This window comes from Rissa tridactyla, chromosome 2 (assembly GCF_028500815.1).
Source record: "Rissa tridactyla isolate bRisTri1 chromosome 2, bRisTri1.patW.cur.20221130, whole genome shotgun sequence".
NCBI classification, from domain to species: Eukaryota; Metazoa; Chordata; class Aves; order Charadriiformes; family Laridae; genus Rissa; species Rissa tridactyla.
In genome coordinates, this window is record NC_071467.1 from 121,263,949 (window position 1) to 121,283,696 (window position 19,748).

Sequence of the window (19,748 nt, forward strand, 5' to 3'; positions counted from 1 at the left end):
AATACATCCAGCAATTCCCTGACTTCTGAGTCATCAGAATTCATCATGCATCATTACACAGCCATGTTAAACGTTTAACCAGTATGACTGGTTTTACATGGAATAAGGTTCCGTGGACCAGGAGCAGTCACTTAATGTTCTGATAGTCCACAGCAGGAAACAACTGACTTTAAGTGCTCTTAAGCATAAATCCACTGGCAATTTTTAATAAAATATCTAAGGCTACTCTATTGTTATTACTACTTCTAGACCAGTCTGAAAACTTCAGCCACTCCATTTTTTCCAGGACAAACACCCTGACGGCTTAAGATCTACCAAAAACCCCATGGATGTACACATTCTCAGCTATTTTCTAGGTTTGATCAAAATAAAAGTAGACTGACTGGAAGGTGAACGTTCCTAGGGAAATTTCATTCAGATGCAGCATCTTCCAACAGATCAAGCTCTAACGGCTCCTTAGTAGGTTTCTAACTTACTCTTAACTTACTTTCTGCCAGTATTAGTCCTTCCTATTAAATAACGGTACAAATGAACAGGCTTTTAATACTACTGAACTTCAGCAGTATGCTAATGAGAAAAATGTGAATCCATGTTCAACTTTAAATATAGATTCTTCTTCTCAAAAGTTCAAACTGAAAAGTTCAGTTTGAGAATGTGAGAAGGTTCTCAAAAGCTCAATCATAGTTCAGGACAGTCTTCAGTTAAAACCCCTTCATCTGGAAAGAATCAAAGTTATCTGGAAAGCTTTACCTGTTTTGAGAACCTCTTTTCTTTCAGACTGGACATAGAGCTCGTGTTGTATTTGATTCAAGAGCTTCTTTCGAAAAATTGTATTTTGCTTTTGCAGATCAGAAAACACCTTGAGACTGGTAACATACTGCTCTTGAGGATAAGAGGCTATCTGGACCAGCTGTTGATCAGAAGCATCTTCAAGACCTATGGCAAACACTGTCACGCCACTTCTCCGCAGGAGAGTAGCAACATCAGTCACATTGTCTTGAGAGAGCCTGTGGTTAACCAGAACAGCTATTTGCTCTACACCTTGCTTCCTTCTGCTCCCAGCATTTTCAGTAAAGAGTTTTAGCCTTGTGACATTAATAGCTGCACCAGTGTAGGCTTTTCCTGACCCAGCAGAAAGGTCCTTTATTATCTGCAGAATTTCAGCTTTGTTTGTATCTGTGTTCAGATAAGACACCACTTCTTGTCCATCAGTGTACATCACCAGGCCAATTCTTATGCATTTCTCCTTCACATCAAATGAGGATGTTAGGTTTTGCAGGAATTTCTTTAATTCTTCGAAGTTTGACTTTGAAGTACCCTGATCAACTATAAATGCAATGTCAGCAACCAAGTCTCCGTCACATTCTGCAGTGGAAAATGGATGCGAACAAAACAATGTTAGTGGCCATCTTCTACGCTGTTTCTATAATTAACTAAATATAGACTGTTGTTCCTTTTTTTTTTCCTAAAAGACAAGGGTTTCTGCTTTATTTTCAAGTAAAACAAGTTTGCAAAAATGTTTTTTAACCAAAAATGATAAGTTATCAAATGACAAACTGATAACACCTCATTTTAAGTTAAAATAAAAGACCAAAAGACCAGAAAAGCTAGGAGATATAACAGCAGAAGTGTTTATGGGTTTTATATGAAGCATATTCTTGTAACTTCAACTCTTGCCCGTATTTTCTAGTGTATTGATACAGAAGATACATATGTAAGGATACAGGCTGGATCATGCATGCTAAAAATCTTCAAGTACAGGGGGTTTTATTTATTTTTTAATCACTCACCTGAGATAGATATATATATATATTTACACACACATATATATAAGAAAAATCCCAATACACAAACCTATTTTCAACACTACATGAAAAGTATAAGTTTCTCAGCTGTACCATTAAGGATTTGATAATGGAGAGTCTAATGTAATTCCTTTCATTCACACTTGCTAAAGGTTGTCAAAGACTATTCATTAATTTACTAATTGTGGAGGGTCCATAGTCTCATAAGGAGTTGTACTTCATTAACAGATGCTAGTTGTATCAAATATCAATGAGTAAAAGCAAAAAAAGATTACTTCATCCCCATTCCTTTTAGTATCCAAGAGTACAAGTGTCTCACACACACCTACACATGTAAAAGCACCAAGTTTAAAGAATAATTCCAAGCACAAAACTTCATGGGCATGAGAGTATGTCCATCTCATTCATACTCCTACTTCCCTATTTTAAAGCATGCTAAGGCTTGACAAAGTATTTAAAACCCTGGATAACACGTTCCTATTCTTTGTTTTTCAGCAGCCTGTGTATCTTGAACGTTACACAAGTTGCTGGAGATGAGAAGGTACATGAGGCCTAGAGTGGCTAGCATCAGACTGAAGGTCAAAGTCCTTAAATGTCAACTCCCACATTATTGATTTTCTTACCTTCTACTTCTTTAATGCTATCCATTTGGAACTCTGCAATAATATTGGAGACCTTTTTAGAAAACATAGGGAGGTCCCATTCCTTAGGAATATAAGAAGAGAATGGCTGCGTAGCCATCAAGCTCAGTTGTTGTCTCACAGCTTCACGTATCCCAAGGGCTATCACTTTTACTTCATTGTCTTGTAACATTTTCACTGACTCTTCCACATCATCTTCAGAAGGCAAAGAAGACAGGACAACTAAAACCTGATTTCTATCTGCTCCATTAACCGGTTCTTTGAAATACCTTTCATAAATGTACCGGAGGGCCTTGCCAGTTTTTAGTGGCCCATCTTGCAGCGCTTGCATTTCTTGCACAAGCATCAACATATGCTTCTTTGTTTTATATTTGTCCAGTCTAAACTCTTCATGAACATCATCATTGTACTGGACAAGTGCAAGACGGTATTGGTTAGATTCCAGCGGCAGATCGTATATCAGTTTGCTAATAAAGTCTTTCATGTAAAAAAAAGCATCATTTTCTGTGTCCTGTTGGCCGGGAAGCAACAGGACAATATCTGTAGTATCTGCAGAGGCCACACAAAAACAGCATTAACAATTTTTAACTAAGTCTCCAGACACAAAAAACACAATGTTGAGGCAATAAAGTGACGTAGTACTTACTCAGCAATAGTCCGGGAAGAGAAATAGAAAAGCTTAAACAGTTTTTATACCTAGAAGCTGTTCTACATAGTTTTCACTTTTTAAAAGTAAAAAAGCCTTTTCACTCTTACAACATTTACCTAACAGGGTTCTAGACAAATGCTGACTTGCCCAACATCTGAAATTCTTGCTGACTTTAATAGTGGCTGCTACATCTGTGATTCCTCAAGATCAGACTGTAACTTCATTTTGAGGAAATGGTGAGATCTTACATTTCGTATTAAGGAAATGAGTTCTTTATATTACTCCTAGTAAAGAAAATGCTTTCAAGTATTCAATTTCTTTCAGAATTTGAATTCTTGAAAACAATTTAATTGCTGTGCCTTCTTTCAGTTACAAATATCAAGGGCCTGGATTCGGTTCAGATTTTGAAATATTTCATATAGGAAAACCCAGTACAGGAGTTCTCGTACAACTAACTAATTCTTCACAGACCCTTTAATATCAGTTGTTATGGAAATGGAAACTAATTTTTCAAAGAATGGAATAAAACACGGAGCAAAAAAACGTTCAGTGATATTTTTCTTAAAGGAAACTCTACACATCCTTGTCTATTGTAGCCCTTTCAGACAAGGTGGAAAAACAGGTTTATCCCACAAAAGTTTTATCCAGATTTAGGAAATTTGCATACAGCTAAAAATTAATATTTCTTTTACTTTGCAGCTCTTACCAAGGAGAATTTAGGCAGCTGGATGAAACAACTGCCAGCCAGAAATGCTCAAAGCAGTAAAAGTCGCACTACCCTGAGGCAGCACAACCACATGGGGGTTGCCTGAAATTGGACATGAGATCACTTGGCATGATCAATCTCTTTCTACTGTAACAAATCATAACTCTTCCCCTCCTTCCCTTCCTAATGTCCCTCTGGATGGTAGAAAAACTCCAGGAAAATAATGTTTATTCCATGCAAGGAATGCATGGTTTAGGACCACCTATCTGACAAATATCTTAAAAGCAATAAAAGTAATAAAAAGCTGCCCTGATCTCCAAGTAATATCTTCTAATTCCCTGCAAATGCCTTCATCCTGTGGAACTCCAGTACTGTAAATTGAAATACGAAAATTATACACTGTCATAATATCTGTAAGAAGTTCCTTACATCAGCAAAGTCTGATCTTCAGCCCAGAAATTTACTGTGCTGCTCAAGAGCCTGCATGCCTGTTGACTCTGACAGCTCTCATTGAGGATACAATTAGGGAAGAAATATGGCATGCACTAAAGCTCCGGTGCAGTCTACTGCATATGCCAAAACCTGTGTTTCAGAAATGCAATACACAGTTAAAAAGCAGGTGTAGTCTAAAGAGGGGAGAGAAAAGCTTAGACTACAAGCAGTCTTCCCATTTTATCTGCCACAGAGCTATTGCCTTAGTCCAGCTGAATGGTAAGGAGCCTACACCATCAAGGAAAAGCCCACAGGTGATATTGTGCTCTTTCCTTCTCTCTCCCTTCCAGCTGCCTCTCTGTACAGACCACGCAATATACATTACAGATCACACATGCAATATTGAACTAGTCTTCAGAACCAGACATCTATCCACAAGCCGAGGTGAAATATTTGCTAACTGATGTTCCTTTTTTAATGCTATACAAAAGTTATCTTAACATTTGGAAATACAGTGCAATATAGTCCAATTTTTCTGATTTTTTTTTTCATTAGAACACTGAAAATTATCATTACTCTCTGTGAGACTGACATTAAGTCATAGAATCATAGAATCATAGAACCACCTAGGTTGGAAGGGACCTTTCAGATCATCTAGTCCAACCGTCAACCTAACTCTGACAAACCATCACTAAATCATATCGCTAAGCACTATGTCTACCCCCCTTTTAAATACCTCCAGGATGAGGTATCCCTGGGGTTCAGACTTATACAAGTCTGAACTGGAAAAATGAGTCAAGGCCATGTAAAATAAAAACAGAAAATCCCAGTATTTGCAATGTAGTTATGAGGAACATCCAGCAAATTGGCACGTTCGCATCACCTAAGTTGTATATAGATCACTGTTTTTCACATTATGGAAAATCATGTGGTTCTGTACAAAGGCCATACGTAATAAAAGAAAACAAATGACAGTGCACACACATTTCATGCCAAAAGTATCACAGCTTACCTTCTTGCACAGTTGTGTCATTGTAATCAGGTATACTTATTAAGTCTGTGATGTCTTTTTGGATAATATCATCAATGATCTGTGGCATATATTCTGAGAATTTAGGCAGTTCCTCTATCACTGGAATTTTGTAATGGAATGGTGGGGTGGCCATCTCAAAAAGTTCATTATATGGTGCTTCTTTTGTCCCTATAGCTATTATCTTTACTCCAAGATTCTGCAAGCTTGTGGCAGTTTCTTGAATATCATCTTCTGAATGTGCTGATGTCAAAATCACAATGATTTGTTGCTTTTCTTTTTCATCTGCTGACTTTTGGAAAAAGGTTTCATAAGCCTGATAGAGGGCATTTCCAATTTGTACTGAACTCCCACCATTAAATGTAAATTCATTTCTGATATACTTCACCATAGGACCCTTTCTTCTGTAAGCGTCCAGCATAAATTCAGTGGAAAAATCATCACTGTACTGAGCAAGCGCCAGCTGAAACTTGTTAGGCTCTATTGGTAGGCTGTCAATCATACGGATCATAAAATTTTTCACATAGGGAAGAGATGAAGGTTCCATAGTGTCAGAGCCATCAACTAAGAGGACAATATCTGTAGGGACTGAAACACAGAAAACTTATTTTGCTACATCTCCTTTCTCTTCTGGAGCTATAACATAGTCGGACATTGCAACTGTCAAGAAATGAGACTTTGAAAGAAATTCTGCACCTCATTTATGTGTGATAGTGACCACATAGAAAAATGGATGCTTGCAGATTGGGAAATATCTAGTCAACTGCACCATGACAAAATTAACCAGATATTCCATCAAGTTGTAGTTTCACTTAGCAACCCAACAACATACAAATGAAGGACTAAGATAAAACCTCTACCATTCTGCTTTGCCTGCTTACACCTAAACCAGTCCTAGGTGGTCTCTCTTGCACACAAGGTCATTATGTAGGTAAATTTTTCCAAGAACGAGAGAGTTCACTGTTTCATGAAAAACATGGAGGAATGGGCTAGGAGGTAGATTGCTAGTATGAAAAAGTCAGCAAAAAGGGCCAGAGCAAACAATGTTTACACATGCCCAGGAGCCCTGTATGGGGGTGACTGGCAGCTACACTACCGCTGCATGTCTGTGGGCATGAGTTGCATGGTGGGGTCATGGCAGGGACCAACCTCCTGCAGCCCACTTCCAGGCAAGGCTGCACTCTGGAAAATGGCCAACCTCACCTCAGCTCACTCACTCCTCACACCTTCCCTCCCCTGAACATTTCCTTTCATACCTCACCTCACGCTTCAGCTCACACCTTAGCCCTCACTTCACACCCCACACTTCAGCTTGTATCTTGAATTCCACCTCACCCCCAGAATCTCAGCTCACACTTCACCTCACCCTTCAACTTGCCCTTCAAACCTCACCTCACCTCTCAAACCTTGCCTTACACCTCACCTCAAACTTCATCACACCTCAAACCTCACCTCACCCCTTGTTACCTCATGCATCACCTCTCACCTTACATCCCATATCATATCTTACACCCCAAACTTCACACGTTGACATCCAAATACAGCTTCAGCTACTGTGCACAGAAGTTTCTTTAAGCTCTCAAGCTTCTGGCGACTATCAGTGCAAAAATGGTAAGCAAAGATTTTTTCCCCCATTAAGAATTGCATTTAAAAAAGAGATAATAAAATACCGGTGCTCCGGGGAATCGATGCATGTGTCTCAAAGAGGATGAAGAACAAAGCCAGCAGCATCTTCATCTCAAGGCAGAATCCTCTGAGCATCCTCTCTGAGGGAGATGAAAGGAATGGCTACAGTCAGAAAGCTGAAGAAGCTGTTTTTTAACCACACACGTTTATCAGGAAGAGCCAGCTCTATTGAGGTCCAGATGCATCCTGCTTTGAAATTTTTTTAAATTTGGGGGAAAGTAGAAAGCACTTAACTAGCCACTTGTTAATGAAATGGTAATTATTATTACAAAAACAGTGTCTTTTGAACAGCTATTAACCCTTAATGAATGGGCATGTTTGTGATTCGAGGAAGGCTGGGTATCTTCTATTGAAATACTACTATTTTCCACAACAGGTTTTAATTCTGTTTTTTAAAGTAACCCATGGTGAGAAGCTTTTAACACAATATTGACAGATGATCCAGCTTCCGCTGATTTTAGTGGGAGTAAGACTGCAGTCTGAGGCTTGATTTGTGTGAACTTATTTTAGCTGATATTCAGATGAAAATTTATGGAACTAAACTAACAACCAGAGGAGTCATTGCTCTCCTGAACATTGCTCCTGCTCTTGATAGCCAATATGAAAGGAGGTGGAAAAGTACCATTTAACAGTGAGCTTTTTTATTTGCCCTAGACTGAATTTGAAGTGCTGCAGGAGTAAACCTGTGCCACATAAAGACTATTTCAGTGTGCACTGTGTTGGGCTTACAGCCCTGCATGGAAAATGTCACTTTAAATGTCTCTGTGAGTGATCAGTCAGTCATGACCCTCTCTATATATTGAAGCCCTCCACATGCCAGTTCAGTTGCCAGCCAGCAGGCTTTTAAAAGCAAAAATAATTGTTATGGTTTAAGAAACCCGCAACAATTTACTGTTGTTTAGACAATTACTCTATCACCCAATGATCCCTCCCCACACAGGAAGGCGAATCAGGAGAAACAAGGAAAGCTGAGGCTTGAAATATAAACAGATTTAATAGAGTAAGACTAGATAATCAACATTAATAATATTAAAAGAAGCAATACTGATCCCTCCCAATACCAATATAAAATATACAAGGATTATACTCAGCCAATTCTATCAGCAGAAAGCTGTGCACTCCCAGCAGTGGAGAGTAAATGTCGGACACTGCAAGTGCTACGGCTTCAGGAGAATGGGAAGGGCTCAGAGGTCCGGCACCGGGGCAAGAAGTTCACAGGATCACGGACATCAAGGGAGAGAGAACTTCTTGGCTAACTTTCTAATTTATATTGAATGTGACATTCATGGCATGAAATAATCCTGTTGGCCAGCTTGGGTAAAGTGCCCGGGTCACGCTCCTCCTCATCCCTGCACCTGGCTAACTCAAAACCACTGAGAGCTTGAAGCTTGCATACCATAGCTGGCTATAAAGTAAATATTTTCACAAATTCAGATACTAGAGTCTTCTAAAAGTACAGTTTTCCCAGGAAGTAGAAGAGAAATTAGTCCTGTGTTGGTCAAATCAGGAAAATAATTCACGTAAATAAATTTTGTTATCTTGTAAATATTCCCCACAATCTCAGGCCATGATCTGCCTATTCCTGTAAACATCCTGCTCTATGGAAATACCACACCCACAGCTGGTGCCAGCAGCTCTGCAGGCTGGGTCTGGCTCCTGGGAAAACCGCTCACCTGCGAGGAAGAGCTGATTGAGAAAGGTCCCGAAGAAGCCCTGCCTGGATCCTCCACCCATTGTCTCTGGGGGCTGCACTGCACGTTGGTCCCTCGCCCTCAGTCCATCCCTGTTCTGCGCTGCAGGCATGCAACAGGCCGGCACCTTCCTCATCTGGACCCCGGCGCAGGACACTACTGCCCTTGGACTAACGTCATCAGCAGGGACTTGTGGTACAGCTCTAAGTAATTAGACACTTTCCCCTAAAAATTCCTGGAAAGCCACATTTCTTCCTTTTTCTGACAGCATTGATAAAACACAGTCTCTTGCATAACCATATAGGAAAGCTAGCTCTCAGTCCCTGTATTCTAAGGAGGAACACTGAAAAACCTGATGTGGACAAACCTCTAACATCAGTGGGAGCAGTCCTTGCCCAGTACCAAAGGAAAATGGTCATCTTCAGGTGCCAGGTGATGAAAGTTTTGGCAAGTGGCTCTGTAGAAAATCTTTGCTGCCACTTCAGATAGCTTAAACGGGATACTGTGTTTGTATAACTTGTTAGTCTTGTACTTTACTGCTATTTCACATATGTGGCAAAATTCCAGTGATTGTCCACCATCCTCCATAGATCTGCTCTTGATTTACTGAGAATATTGTTTGGCCCATGCTTGCTCTAAAAATGTTTTAGTATCAATGAAATCCGAAATAATAGCTGAAATAGTGAGTATAAACTGTGCTTGTTTTCATTGTTTTCTTTTTATCTGACTTCATAAACATTCTATGTAATCAAAAATAGTAAGCTTAGTTATTGAATATCTAAATTGAAATTCTGCTGTCAAGCGTAGCAGAGCAAATGCAGGACTAATAGAAATACCTTCAACTTTTTATCCTCTGTGAACTAAGGTAATAATCAAAGTAGTCAATAAATGATGCCACTGTAAAACTTTGAAATATTTGTACAAATGGCCAAAAACTGTAATTAATTTAGGGATGCCTGCCCCTCTGTATGGACACAGAAATAGTGTTAATTCTACTGTTCTTTTAAAAGATTCTTGAAGGAGAATTTTCATATTGCTGAGCAATGTTTTTATGTAAAGCAAACTTGCATGAAGAAAGGGAGGTTTGTTTCTTAAGGGTTACTCTTAAGAAGAGCAAGCCCAGAGAAAGGGAAGGGTGAAGGCACACATGTGCTCCCAAGGTTTAGAAATCATGAGGTTCAGACTGTATTTAAGGGTGCTGTTTTTCATCTCTAACCTATTCTTTCATCCTTTATACCACGTAAGGCAAGTACAGAGATAGAGAAGAAAAATTGTTTCCTATGTGTCTACTGATGACAGAATCCTTGCTGCAATAATACATTTATTTTCAGGATTATTAGTATGTTATTTACTAAATATGTATATATATACACACATATATAGGTATACAAATGATTAGGAAACAATTGGCATAATTTGGAAAGACAGCAGCCTCCCCCTAGAAGGAGTGCAATAAAAGAAGTTAGTCAGCCCTAAGTCGCTGTGGGAGGAGTAAGTGATTCTCTGTTTCTGCACCACTGAGCTGAAGTTCTCCATAGTTTTGCTGGGGAATTTGAGGGAGCTCTGGTGCTCCATTCAGGTTTCCTCCCATAACAGAGAGGAAGAGAAGCAAGAAGCACCATGCCTATGCTGACCTGCACCTCTGCAGGAGCCAGGTCGACTGGCCGGGACTGGAGTGAGCAACTCCTCCAGAGGGGCAAAGAAGGTGGGGGATGCTCTCTCCTTCTGGAAGATCTTAGCAAGCAGGTAGGTAGCTGTTTAAAAAAAACATACTAACCAGAGGCCAAATCTTTGTGAATCCCTATCAGCCACAAGAGAGCACAAGTCTCTAAGAGGCATGTTCAGGAGGACACCATCAGCAAAAGACAGCCTATGTAACCTATTTCTGCTCTTCCAGTGCCCTTAGAAGTGATATTTTTTCCAGATTGTCCCTATATAATAGAGTAGGATTTGTAAGTCTAAGGTTCATTGTTCTTTGCTATATTTATATTTGTTCTTCTACATTTTTTCAGTCAGGTGTCCTGGAAAGTGATACCCACTACTGATTTCCATGCATTGTTATTATATAGACTATTCCTTGTTCCTCCCACTCACAGAACTATTTTTTTTCTATTTATCAAATCCAAATGAATTAGCTTTCAGTTACATTTTAGATATTTAAATTTTCAAGAAAAGGATCATCCAGCATTGTCCTCATGGCTAGGCCGTCACAGCAAACACAATTAATGCCAGTGGATACCATTCATTTCCTATAATAACACTGCTTTTATTAAGTGCTGGAGGTCTGTAAGATTTTACCACTATTCACAAATAACTACATCAGTGTGTATAATAGATATAATCCGAAAGACTTCATTTACTTTCCTCAAGTCATAATCCTTTGAAAATCCTGAGTGCATAGTTTTAGCCTGTGTATGTGTTCACAATTAAACACGAATATATATGCATAGCGCAGAGGGAGAAAGCGGGGGGGGGACACGACCAAACCCAAACTAAACCAAGTCCAATAGCTTTTAGGGAAAATCAGTAGCAATTTCAGAAACTCAAATCAAAGCTTTTGCAGAGTCACATATTAGAAAATGAATACAAAGAGATAAATTTCTCACAAGGAGAATTTTTTTGTTGCTGCTGTTTTTTTTAAAGAAAACCTTTTCCAATGAGCAGAACAGACAGTTTGTAACACTTACCAGAGAAAGGGAAAGGTGTCTGAATGGAACATTTCAGACCATCAGGGTTCCTAAGTGGCTTATGCTGATACCCTTTTATAGGGTTTCAATTAATTGCACATGGGAAATCCTCCCACAATGGTATTTAATAAATACATTCTGGTGGTTTGGAAGCCTGTAAAAAAAATACATATTTGTTGTCTTCCCCTCCTCCTTTCCATTTTCCCTCCTTCATCTCCCACCCCCTTTTGCTCTGGACCGAGTGCTGTCCTGCATTCTTGGACTGCACTTTCATGGTTTCACTTCTCAGAATTCAATACATCTGTAGTATCACAGTGACTTCTAGGAATTTAAAAAACAGATTTAGTATATAGATGATGAACAGTTAGTCAAAAGCTGCAGTTGCTCTCTGTCTATGTAACATACAGAAACCTGTTGGGTTTATGCCTAAAATCAAGCACTGTAAGAAGAAAATCTATATATTAATCTATCTAGAGCCTTTGCAGCTATCCGAAAATATTTGTAGAGTTGTAGAGCATTTGTAGGCGATCAAAATTAATTTTTTAATGCAATTATTTGTTCTCACATTTACTTCCACTTCAGATTGCTAGTGGATGATATTGTAGGACGTAGGAAGTTTTTTTTAAATAATCCCATAGAGTGATGGGCCTGACAGGACTAACTACTTATTTATCTCCATTGATTTCAAAGAAAATTTCACCATTATAAGAACTTGATGGTAAATTAATGCCTTGCTTTACCAAAATCCTGAAATGCTTTCTGGATCCAGGGGCAGCCAGGGTAGAAGCAAACAAGCCACACCACGTTCACCCACAGACCTCACCTCACAAAGGGAAAACCATGGAAATACTCTCCAAGTTATTTATGGAGGAGATGTTTGATGTTCTCCCATAGCTGTGCTTCACCTTCACAGGGCCCTTCAAATCCCTTCAAAATCATAGGAGAAATGGTTTTTTTTTCACCACTACTTGGATAGGCAAGACTGCTCTGAGACAGCCAGCTTTGGACAAACTCTAGTGTAAACTACAGCAATGCAGTATTTCTGGGAATAAAGCCAGTAGCTCTTTTATAACTCCAGCAAGGTTACAGCCGAGCACTTTGTTTCCTCAGAAGCTCAGGCTCTGCTAATCTATGGACTCTGGCAGAGTCTACTGCCAGATACTGAGGGTAAGTTAGGCACAGCTTAGATAGGGAGACAGGAACAGAACAGGGACAGGATAATTACAACATGACCTTTCACTACTAGAACACCTTCTTTGCCAGTGCTGACAGTCCTGCATTTCAACAGTAATTATCTAGAGAGTTGGCTCCTGATGGCCCTTCAGACATGCCTTTTCTTGGGGCCGCTGCTGCTAGCCCTGCCTTGCCTTGGGAATTCTGGGGCAACTCAGAGATTTCTTAGTCTTCTTTCAGAACTTAAAGCTGTGGTTTAAATTAGCCAAGAAAACTAATTAAAGAGGAATTGTATGTCCTTTCCCCCTTATATTCTTCTAGAGAACACTTGATCTTTTTCTTCGCATCCCTGTTACAGTAAATCCTTGCCCTCCCTTGCTGTAGATCTAAGTGAACTGGTTGTTCATGTGTTCTCAGCTATTTTTAGAGGCTTGCAATAAATATCTGGAAAGACGTAATACACAGCTTCTACCTAACATGTTTTCAGTCAGTCCTTGGTTTTCACAATCAAACACCATATTTCTCAATTGAAATGGAGATGATCTGCCATCACACTTTAGAGTTAGCAATAAGATTATTTTTTTTTCAAAAAGGGGGGATGGGATTTGGAAGTAAGTAATCCTTGATTTTCCCTAAGCTGTTGTAAAACTGCTTACAGATATCCCTGGAGCATGAAACATGCGTTCACCCAGAAAGAAAGCAGTCTGGGCAGAAATGGGTCATACAAGATGCTTCACAACATCACTTGACTCCAGAAAACAGTGGATGTACATGGTGAAGGTGTCTATTGTCCAGCAGGTCCATTCAGGTTTGATGTAAGTTGGACTTATGTCAGTTACCTCTAAAATCGTTGGAATCTTTCCTTTGGCTTCAAGTGAGAGACACGGTGATGTAGACCTGCTAACAGACTGACCTGCAGAGTTGTTGGAGAGGAGCACTGCTATGGGGCTGCCAAGACACTTGCTACAGAGGTTCAGAAACTGTTTGGACACTTCCTTCTCTCTTCTTTCATTTCATGGGAAAGAGTAAGTCCCAAGAGCAGAGCACGTACCACATAGAAAAGGGCACAAAGATCAGGCTGGAAAGATAAAACAGACAGTTAGTGGACATCATTGCAACAAAGCAGAGGTGACACCAATGAGCAGAAGGTGGCACCTGGATGAATTTCCATATGCAGAGAAACCTCCTTTGACTAAAAATCCCAGAGTGGTGTTACTCTGTCAAACCAGATTCTCAGTTCATGAAAACTCCTGGATTTGTCATTGATGGACAGCCTGATACAAGATTAGCACCATCTGTCATGGGTGGAGTGATTAACTTCACTTGTAAGAGAGAAGTAGTGAAATACTTATTAACATAAAACAGTGGTTTAACAAAGTTAGTAGTGAATGTGACAGTGTTTTACGAGTTTCGATGCCAGGGTACACTTGATTATTTACTGCATAGAGGTCAGACAGGCTGTCAGGGAGACCCCCCCATCGAGTCACGAGGTTCAGAAAAGACCCCCTTGCTTTCTAAACTGTTTCTTGGAGAGGAGTCTAGGTGCAGCTGAATGCAATCCTAGTCCCAGACTTGGTCAATGGTTTATGTCTAAAGGATTATATATGCGCAATCAATCCTTTATATCCCTTAGCTAAGATTTCAAAGTTTAGCATGCTATTAGTCACTTACCGAGAACCTGTTGCAGCAAGGAATCTCTCAGCCTTGAGGAGCAGGACCTTAAGTGAGCATCCCCACTCAAGGGGAGATCCTGGCGTGCAGCCCGCTGCCGTGCAGGAGAGCTCAAAGGGCTCTTGGGCTGTTCACTATTTATAGAGTAAAATAATTGACCTATAGTCATATTCACAAGGGAACAAAATATCTGGGTCCCCACTCCAGACAGTGTGTTGGCTGTGTTGCCAGCCATCCCCCAAAGTTCAATTGCAACTCATAACAACTCCTGCAGATGGCCACGGCTTGAGCAGGAGCCGGGGGGGGAAGGGGAGAGCACACTGCCACACCATCTCCAGGGGACTGCCTTCACCTGACAGCCCTGAAAAAGATCTGGACTGTGACAATATCCAAGCATGAAATTATCAGCCTTTACAAAACTCTATTACAGCCTGCTACCGGGCTTTCACAGTAACACAGGCTTTCCTTGGAGATTTGTCCTAGCTGAGGGGAAGAGGAGAGACAGGAAAGAATGGCTGATGACCACTATAACATACTCCATCTCCAGAAATGCAGTTTTATGTGAGGCTATAAAAAGGGCACAGAGAATCTCTGGTCTAGAAATGACAAAAAAAATATCTAATTTCTTGGTTGCAAAATATTTGAATTAAAACTTGCTAGGAAGGGCTTGCTATCATGCGCATGATTCCTTTGAATCAGAGCAAAGTCTATGTTTTTAAAGGGAAATTTTAAATTTTAAGGGGAGCTGACACATATTGTTCTGTATTCAGTGGCAGCCATCTCTGTATAGACTATATGCCATTATTTCACTTTATTTCTTCAGTAAGAAACATTCTGTGTATAATTTTTACAACTCTTCTTCCAGATTAATTTTTTTGTTTTGTTTGTTTGTTTTTTTCAAGGAAGCATAAGAAAGCTGCTGCTAGATCTATTCTTGTAATTTGTAGTAAATCAATGAGGTCAAGCCTCCTGCTAATCCTTTCGGCATTACACTTTGAAAGCAGTTTTTTCCAGGAAGAGAGAATCAGTGCTTTCATTCCTAAAAATGAAACAAATGCAGAACAAATGTGTTCTTAAATGCCCTTTTGGAGATGCCTATTACTAGTTCTTCTTTCTTCTCGTCTTTTCCTCAGTGGCATGCCACTTGGTATAACACTGGTTTGCTGTGCTGGGTTACCAGGTTTATCAGCATACGGTTATGAAAATAGAATCAGCCTCAGTGCAAGTTAAATACTCTTTACTTCTGCCACTGTCCCCGCACAGCCAACAACTCGGCACATTCCCAAGGGATTCTTGCTGCCTTAAGGAAAGCTAAGGTTTGCCACGATGCTAGCAGCATTCCCTCAGCAATTACAGACTGCAACGTACAGGCTGCACTGCTAAAGTCACAAAAGTTTTGTTTTGTCCACCAACAAAATATAGGAAGAGATCAGCCTCTGTGTCTCTATTCCACTCCAGGGAAGTGTCTCACCCTGCAGATTGGCCAGTTAAACTTCTTACGTGAGAGCTCCCAGATCCTATCAGGTAAAATGTTCAGGCTTATCCCTGAGACTTACAAAACTTCTGTTTTGTTTTTCCCCAGACCAGGACTATTTTGTCAGAAGTGGGTTAGGGAGCCTTAACACCAGCAGTTACATCAGCAGATCTGAGAGGGTGAAAAGACGGCAAAGGAGAGGCAGTGACCTCCCAGTTAGTACTGGGTGTGCAAAGGGCAGGCCCTCAGCCATACAAAGGGACCTCAGGCACTATGCAACAATTTATTCGTAGTAAAGGAAGCTTCACACTTGTCATTGCAAAGGTGGTGGGGCTGGTCCAGGGCACCACAGCCTTTCCACTCAAGACAACGCTACTAAGCACAGAGATGAATCATGGGGAAATCTGCCTTCTCCGCAGGAGTTCTCAGTGTGGAGTTAGTCATGTCCCTACGCTGAAGTCTCTGAGGCTGGCTTGTCATACATCAATAAAGCATAATGTGTCCAGCTGTTCCCTGTTCAGTTACAGGAAACCCTGCTTTTGGAACCAAATGCGGTTCTTTTGGCAAGATATGCAGACCACTTCTTGACTGAAGAGGAGGAAAGTAATGTAAATGTTTTGCTAGTTATAATTAAAAGTTTTTAACAAGAAACTTTTATGTATCCCTTGTGACAGTGGCTGGATACTAGAACACGCAATTGCTGCTGCAAGCTTGCTTTCCAGATGGATTCACTCAGGCAACCTGACCGCAGGCAGCAGAGTTATTCCAGAGAAACCAAGAGCAGGGCTGGCTAGGAGAGTTAATGTTCAGAGCTTACATATATTTGTATGTGTATTATATGTATGTATATGACCTGTTAAAAAGCAAGGGTGGATGGTTGTGTTGCACATCCTACTTAGCACAACAAAGTAACTTAATAATTTTGAAAGCAAACACAGCTCCCTCCTAGCCCTCAGTTTGCTTTAGAGGTCTGAGCAGCTCATTCCAAGCAGCCTTTGGATAACATTACCTTATTCAGCCATGATTCCATGTACTTGCATGTTATGGGACAACTTTACTTGAATGTCCCAAAATGACAAATGAGGCTATTTTGCTCCATTGTGGACATGTGGGGTTAGTCATTAAGTAAAACATATTAGTTTAAGCCTCAGTGAAAGAGGTAGCAACAGGAATAGCTAATGGGTAAGGACCGGAAAAACAAGACATAAGAAGGGAAAATATTGAGCTCTTGTAGTAAAAAGGACTTCCTGACTGCCACACACTGGTAAATGCTTTGTGTCCAATTAACCACACAAACCCCTGCTAATGGTTTTGTGTAATTTTTTGTGCAAAAATTTCTAACCACAATAGCGGGTTTGCTCTCATGGCAAATTGTTCAAGCCCATCTCAACGAGGGACAAAATGCTGTGTATTTTGGCAGTTAGCAGAGTTCCCACAGAATCAGTATCTACACAGTCACAGAACCACAGCATCATGGCAAGTCTGAGGCTGAAAGGGACCTCCAGAGGTCATCTGGTCCAAGCCACCTGCTCAAGTAGGCCCACCTAGAGCCAGTTGCCCAGGACCATGTCAAGATGACTTTGAATATCTCCAGGGAGGGAGACTCCACAAGCTCTCTGGGCAACCTGTGCCAGTACTTGGTCACCCTCACAGTAAAAAAGTGTTGCCTGATGTTCAGAGGGAACATCTTGTGTTATAGTTGGTGCCCATTGCCTCTTGTCCTGTCACTGGGCACCTCTGAAAAGAGCTTGTCTCCGTCTTCTTTGCACCCTCCCTTCAAGTATTTATATATATTGATAAGATCTGCCCTGAACCTTCTCTTCTCTAGGCCAAAACAGTCCCCCCCCCCCAGTCTCAACCTTTTCTCATATGTGAGGTACTCCAGTCCCTTTATCATCTTTGTAGCCCTTTGCTGGTGTCTCTCCAGTGTGTCCATGTTGCTCTTGTACTGAAGTGCCCAGAACTGGACACAGCACTCCAGCCTCACCAGTGCTGACTAGAAGGGAAAGATCACCCCCCTCCATCTGCTGGCAATACTTTCTAATGCAGCCCAGGCTCCAATTAGCCTTTGCACCAAGGGGACATTGCTGGTTCTTGTTCAACTCTGTGTCCACCACAACCCCCAGGTGATTTTCTGCAAAGCTGCTTTCCAGCTGGGTGGCTCCCAGCATATATTGATGCAGGGGGTTGTTACTCCCCAGGAGCAGGACTTTGCACTTCCCTTTGTTAATCTAATGTTGAACAAAAAATGAGAAGTTCTTGAAGCGACACTTCTTGTTGAATTTCACAAGGTTTCCGTCAGCTCTTTCTCCAACCTGTTCAGGTCTCTCTGAATGGCAGCATGACCCTCTGGCATATCAGCCATTTCTTCCAGTTTTGTGTCATCTGCAGACTTGCTGAGGGTACACTCTGCCCCATCATCCAGATCATTGATGAAGATGTACAGTGCTAGTCACTGGCACTCAACTAGTCTTTGCACCACTGATTACCATCCTCTGGGCCCGGCCATTCAGCCAGTTTTCAATCCACCTCACTGCTCATCCAGCCCACACATCAATAGGTTGCCTATGAGGATCTTATGGGAGACAGTGTCAAAGGCCTTACTGAAGTCCAGGTAGATGATATCCACTGCTCTCTCCTCATCTACCAGGCTAGTAACTTCATCGTAGAAGCTTGTTGTGTTGGTCAAGCATGACTTCCCCCTTGGTTAATCCATGCAGATTACTCTGGATGATTTTCTTGTCTTTCATGTGCCTGGAACGGTTTCCAGGATTAGCTGCTGCGACACCTTCCCAGGGATCAAGGTGAGGCTGACTGGCCTGTAGTTCCCTAGGTCCTCCTTCTTGCCCTTCTGGAAGACAGGAGTGACATCTACTTTCCTCCAGTCTTCAGTCACTTCCCCCAATCACCCATTCAAAGATTATGAAGAAGTGAGTGGCCTTGCAATTAAACCTCTCAGCTGCCTCATGGGTGCATCCCATCAGGGCCCACAGACTTACTTATGTCCAGTTTGCTTAAGCATTCCCTGACCTGATCCTCTTCCACCAAGGGTAGCTTCTCCTCGCTCGAGATTATCCCCTTGGTCTCCAGGACCTGGGATTCTTGAAGGCCTGTCACATGCTGGGAAACAGCACCTGGCCACTACCAGCAACCCTGCAAGCTCCAAGGCTCTATGGGTCAATGAAAAGAGCAACACTGACTTCTTACACATTGATAATTGCCAATCCCATTCAAATTCTGCACATGCATTGCACCTTGCCAAGACGCAATGGCATTCACCTCATGTCTTGAGGAAGAACCTAAGACTTGCATTCCATTCACACTGGGTTCAAATTATAGCCAGGACATGTACCAGCCTTATTACAAAACATAAAATTTACCCTTTACATGTTTCAGATGATCTGGGATCCTTTCTCATTAGAAAAGCTAGTCAATTCACCTGTCAGATATACAGACAAATTCTGCAATAGGAGCTAGAAAATAACACAAAGCCAGAAAGCTGGATGCTTTCCCTCAAACACGCTTCAGATATTTTCTCTCTGTAACACAATCTGGCCCCATTAAATTAATTCAAATATGTATCACTAGGTCTAATTAATGTAAAATGCAACCTGAAACCTTTTACAAATTAGCACAAATTATGAGCATTTTCACATCATTATAACCCTTGTAACAAAAAATAACCAAATAAACAAGGGCATTAAATTTACTCACTTTAATTCAGCAGAACTCACAGGCAGTGTTTTGGTCCTAGGGACATCTGTTCTCTGTTGATCACCTTCCCTTTCAGAGGATTTGGCCTCAGAATTCAGCTACTCTGCATTACAAAATTTAGATAGAACATGTGCATTTGGATTGAGGTATGACAGTAGTACCATAAGGTTTAGTAGATCTACCTTCTTCCACTTTTAAAACTACAGATTATACTAACTAAAGCCCTCAAGAGCGTAAACATCATACACAGGTTTACTGTGGCAAAACTAAATTGCTCCCTGTTAAATGTGTGGCTTGACTCTCTAAATACAGCCTCTGACAACATCCATAAAGAAGCCACTTCCTTGTTACTTCTGAGAGGTTCATGTTTCTTTTATAGTTTAGGAGGA

At 40.9% G+C, this 19,748-nt stretch overlaps 1 protein-coding gene across 1 annotated transcript in view; it reads right to left on the reverse strand.

Moving 5' to 3' along the window:
• The window catches only part of COL6A6 (collagen type VI alpha 6 chain), a 60,727-nt gene extending 51,736 nt beyond the window's left edge, over positions 1 to 8,991 (reverse strand). Inside the window, exons 1-5 of the mRNA XM_054190582.1 lie at positions 8,623 to 8,991; positions 6,934 to 7,029; positions 5,246 to 5,851; positions 2,429 to 2,995; positions 751 to 1,365 (exon numbers count right to left, since the gene is read on the reverse strand). Coding sequence (XP_054046557.1) covers positions 751 to 1,365; positions 2,429 to 2,995; positions 5,246 to 5,851; positions 6,934 to 7,029; positions 8,623 to 8,776 — 2,038 coding nt within the window. The 5' untranslated portion in view covers positions 8,777 to 8,991. The remainder of the gene's footprint in view (positions 1 to 750; positions 1,366 to 2,428; positions 2,996 to 5,245; positions 5,852 to 6,933; positions 7,030 to 8,622) is intronic.
• Positions 8,992 to 19,748: the final 10,757 nt, after the last annotated feature.